The following is a 5,000-nucleotide window of genomic DNA, read 5'->3' on the forward strand; positions in this document are numbered from 1 at the left end:
GTGGCTGTGTGGGTGGTGTAGATGTGTGGTTGGAGTGGCTGTGTGGTTGGTATGACTGTGGTGTGACTGTGTGGTTGGTGTGGCTGTGTGACTGTTTGGTTGGTGTGAATGTTTGGTTGGTGTGGCTGTATGGTTGGCGTGGCTGTGTGGTTGGTGTGGATGATGTGGCTGTGTGGTTGTGTAGATGGTATGGCTCTACGGTTGGTGTGGCTGTGTGGTTGCTGTGACTGTGTAGTTGGTTTAACTGTGTGGTTGGTGTGACTATGCAGTTGGTTTATCTGTGTGGTTGGTGGGGCTGTGTGGTTTGTGTGGATGTGTGGTTTGTGTGGCTGGGTGTTTGGTGTGACTATGTAGTTGGTTTAACTGTGTTGTTGGTGGGGCTGTGTGGTTGGTGTAGTTGTGTGGCTTTGTGATTGGTGTGATTGTGTGGGTGTTGTGACTGTAGTTGGTGTGACTGGTTGGTGTGGCTGTGTGGATGGTGTGACTATGTAATTGGTGAATTTATGCGGTTAATGTGGCTGTGTGGTTGTGTATTAGGTGTATGCTATTTTTGAGAAGGGTTGTGCTTTGTGATGGTATTCGGTTCTTAGGACTAGTTTTATCTATGGTATTAATTTTTATAAATCAAATTATATAGTAGTATTGGTGTCTTCTTACTATTACTATTACTGGTATCACCATCATTAATGTTAATAGCACTGTCATTATAATACATATGAGCATTAATATTACAATCACTACCACTGCCAACACTATTATCAGGCTGATCGTTGCCGCTATTGCCATTAATCTTACCATTAATCTTACAATTTTATTCACCTGCCCTATTTACCGTTATTTGTAACCCCTGTACCCCCCACCCCACCCCACCCCACCACACCCCACCCTCGTCCTCACGATAACCATACCTTATTTACCCCAAGCATGTCCCTCATACCCTTTCCCCCTCCCCTTTCCCCTCCCTTTTCTCCTCCCCTCCCTTTTCTCCTCCCCTTCCCTTCCTCTCCCCCTCTTTCCCTCCCTTTTCTCCTCCCCCTTGCCCTTCCTCTTCCCCTCTTTCCCCTCCCGCGTGACACATAGACCTCCGTCTGTATGGCGCCTGACCATGACACATGCACCTTTCCCCTCCCCCCCCTCCTCCCCCCTTGAGCTCACCCTCCTTCTCCCCTTCGCCCCCTCTTTGCCTCCCTCCCTGCTCCCCCCTTCCCCCTAACCTGACGCCCTGTGTTCAGTACCCTTTAAGTTCAGTTTGACTTCCCCTCCCCTCCCCTCCCCCCTTTTCTCTGCTCGCTCGCTTACCCTATAATGTCAATATATCGCCATTCGCTTCATTAACAGCTATTACTGGAGGAGGAGAAGGAGGAAGAGGAGGAGGAGGAGGAGGAGGAGGAGGAGGAGGAATAGGAAGAGGAGAGACTGCGGTTAAATGCATGACATTTGTTGTTTCATTAATTCATGTTAAATTCTCCCGGTAATATCACTTAACTTTTCTTTTCTTTTTCTTTCGTACTTTCTTTCCTTCTCTCTCTCTCTCTATCTATCTATCTATCTCACGCACACATAAATACACTCTATCTATCTATCTATCTATCCATCCATCTATCTATCACCCACACACACACTCTCTCTCTCTCATACTCCCCTCTCCTCCTTTTCCCTCTCCCTCTCTTTCCACTCCCACTGTTGCCGATCGCCTGTCCCCTCTTGCACGCTCCCCTCCTATTGCCTATTCCCCTCTCCCCCCCTCCCTCCCCTCCCTCCCCTCCCCTCGCCCCGCCTCCGTTACTCTGTTGCTACTCTGAGCGACGCCCTCCCGTGCGCGCGTCAACAGGGTTCGGGCTATTCTTGTTTCCTATTGACACGCAAGCTGTATTTTGACTCTTGCTTGCTGCTCTGTTGTTGTTGTTGCTGTTGTTTGTTGTTGTTGTTGTTGTTTGTTGTTGCTTTTCATCGATGTGACAATCTGTTCTTTTATCCTTTTTTTATTTTTTATCGACGCTTACTCTTTCTCGTTTTCCTCTTTAACTTTACGCGTGTTGTGTTGTTATGTGCATGGCTCTCTCAAGCACGCAGACGCATAAACACGCAAACATACACATACATGCAGCTCCCTATATATATTTTTTTTTCTTGTCATTGTCATTCATTCTCTGCCATGCCAGTCGCTCCCTACATTTCACTGTCAGATGTCAACTTTCCTCTAGGTACAGTAATGCGTTTTTAAATATTACAAAAGGACAGCTTTACACTGACCAACAAACACCTACAGACAGACAAATACCGTCTCTTCTCTACGCTGTATTTACAAACAAATAGACGCCACAGACCATTACATAAAGAGTTACAAAGTTGTTGTTTTTGTTTTTTTTCACTTACGGAATTGCGTCAGGCTGTTTTACGCACTCTAAACACACATTTCTCTAGCTTATGTCTCGCTGGGTGTCAGGTGTGTATCACCGATCTAATGAAACATTTATCAGATTGATCACAGCCGCTGGCGTATCGTCGTCAACAGATACACGTCACACTCGAAACTTTTTTTTCAGGATTTTTAAAAACACTCTTTTGTCATTTCCCTTTTGTTTTCCTTGCGCACTGGTCGCCGTCGAGTCACACTTGGTATTTGCATTTTTTCTCTCTTCCTTTTTCTTTCTTTACTTTCATCCAGTATGCACTTCCACTTCTGCTTTCTGCCACAACGCGATATAGACCATTAGCTGTGTTTAGGGAGGTTCCTGAACGACCGTCTCACACACTCGTAGGTGCCACCACGAGCACCGCCTGTCCTCCCTCTCCCCCTTCTCTCCCCGCTCGTAAGCCGCGTACGTACCCTCCCCCTCCCCCACCCCACGCCCGCGACCGCACGAGGCAGGCACTCACAACATGAAAGTCCCTTCCCGCATAGCCGTGCGGAAACGTGCCCTTCCTCATAGCACGGTCTTCCCCTTCCTCTCTCTTTTCCTCTTTCTCCTTTTCTCTCTCGTCACTATCCCCTCTTCCTCCCACGCCTTCCCCTCCCTCTCTCTCCCTCTCCTCTTCAACACACCTCTCCCATCTCGCCCTCGAAGCCAGCAAGAGGACGAGAGGCCAGCGAGAGTGCGGGGCGAGCGAGCGGGTCCCCGAGCTGAAAGCGAGCGTGAGAAAGCGCTCCTCCTCCTCAGCCGAGCGGAGAGCGACGCGTCCGCTTGCACACCCCTGGCCACACTAACGCCCGGGCCTCCTCCTCCTCCTCCTCCCCTCGCCGCTGCCTCTCGCCCCGCCACGCACATGCCGAGTGTCCACCAGTTGGATGGCGGATTCGGCGGGAGAGGGACTGCGCTCGGGGGCGGTCGCGCGCCTCCATTGACTTCGTGGTGTTTGGCGGTGGGCGTGTGTTCCCCTCCGCGCTTCCTCTCACTCTCTTTCTTTATCTGTCTGTCTCTATTGCTGTCTATCTATCGTCATATCAATCTATCTGTTTATCTATGTACTGTACCTATTTTTTTCTCATTATCTATTTATCTTTATTTATCCATCTCCCTATCTCGGTCTATCTGTTTGTTTACCTCCCTATTTATTTATCCTTTTATTGTATCAATCTATCTGTTCATCTATCTATTTCTCCATATCTCATAATTGTCTGTGTTGCATCACCTTTGCTTACTCTCTCTCTCTCTCTCTCTCTCTCTCTCCCTCTCTCTCTCTCTCTATATCTCTCTCTGTCTCCGTCTCTCTCTCGTTCTCTCTCTCTCTCTCTCTCTCTCTCTCTCTCTCTCTCTCTCTCACGTCTTTTTGAATAATAGAACACATGAGCAAAAAGAAAAAAAAAATGCCAATATGATTTCCATGAGAGGTAGGCACGGCCCCCCCCCTGCTGCTCTTCTTCCTCTCCCTTCTTCTCCTACCGCTTTCCATTCCTTCTTGCTCTTCTTCTTTCTCTCAGTTTTCCTATTTATTTTTTCTTCTTTCTCCTTTACCCTTTTCCTCTCTTTTTTCTTTTTCCTCTCCTGCTTCTTCTTCTTCTTCTTCTTCTCCTCGTTCTCTTTCTCCATCTTCTCTTCCTCCTCCTCCTCCTCTTCTCCCTCTTGCTCTTCATCCTCCTCCACCTCCTCCACCATCTTTACCTCACCCTTCCCACATCATCCACCCTCGTCTCCCCTCACCTCGCCCACCTCCTCTTCCTCCTCCACCTCCTCCACCTCCCTCCGCACCTCCTCCTCCACCTCAACCCACCTCCCACCGTCTGCGCACCTACACCTCCCCCCACCTCATCCACCCTCACCTCCCTTCACCTCAACCACACCTCCCGTACCACCTGCCTGCCTCCCCCACCTCATCCACCCTCACCTCCCTCTCCTTCCCACTTCCCCGTACCACCTGCACCTCCCCCCACCTCATCCACCCTCACCCCCCGTACCACCTGCACCTCCTCCCACCTCCCCCACCATCTTTACCTCACCCACTTCCCGTACCCACCTGCACCTCCCCCACCTCACCTCCTCACCTCGCCCCACCTCCCGCACCACCTGCACCTCCTCCTTCCACCTCATCCACCCTTACCTCCCCCTCACCTCGCCCACCTCCTCCACCTCCCTCCCTCACCTCACCCCACTTCCCGTACCACCTGCACCTCCCCCCCCCACCTCATCCACCCTCAACTCCCGTACCACCTGCACTTCCCCGCCCCCCCCACCCACCTCCCTCCCCCTCGCCCGCCTCCTCACCTCGCCCACCTCCTCCACCTCCTCCCTCACCCCACCCTCGCCCCACCTCCCGCACCACCCTGCACCTCCTCCTCCACACTCCTCTTCCACCATCTCTTTACCTCACCCACCTCCCCGTACCACCTGCACCTTCCCCCCACCTCATCCACCTTACCTGCCCTCACCTCGCCCACCTCCCTGCACCACCAGCACCTCCCCCCACACCCCACACCTCATCCACCCTCACACCTCCCTCACCTCGCCCCCCTCCCCCCACCTCCCTTACCTCGCCCACCTCCTCTTCCTCCTCCACCTCCT

The 5,000-nt window shown here is 51.6% G+C and overlaps 1 protein-coding gene across 3 annotated transcripts in view; it reads right to left on the bottom strand.

Moving 5' to 3' along the window:
* LOC138864528 (uncharacterized) overlaps positions 1 to 3,231 on the bottom strand; it is a 143,864-nt gene extending 140,633 nt beyond the window's left edge. For 2 of the 3 annotated variants that reach the window (XM_070131787.1, XM_070131786.1), the window contains exon 1: positions 3,047 to 3,228. In XM_070131787.1, the coding sequence (XP_069987888.1) occupies positions 3,047 to 3,055 (9 nt within the window). In that variant the 5' untranslated portion in view covers positions 3,056 to 3,228. Of the gene's footprint in view, positions 1 to 3,046 lie in introns of all 3 variants that reach the window. The other variant, XM_070131788.1, reaches the window with a different exon arrangement.
* Positions 3,232 to 5,000: the final 1,769 nt, after the last annotated feature.

This window comes from Penaeus vannamei, chromosome 17 (genome assembly GCF_042767895.1).
Source record: "Penaeus vannamei isolate JL-2024 chromosome 17, ASM4276789v1, whole genome shotgun sequence".
Lineage (NCBI taxonomy): Eukaryota > Metazoa > Arthropoda > Malacostraca > Decapoda > Penaeidae > Penaeus > Penaeus vannamei.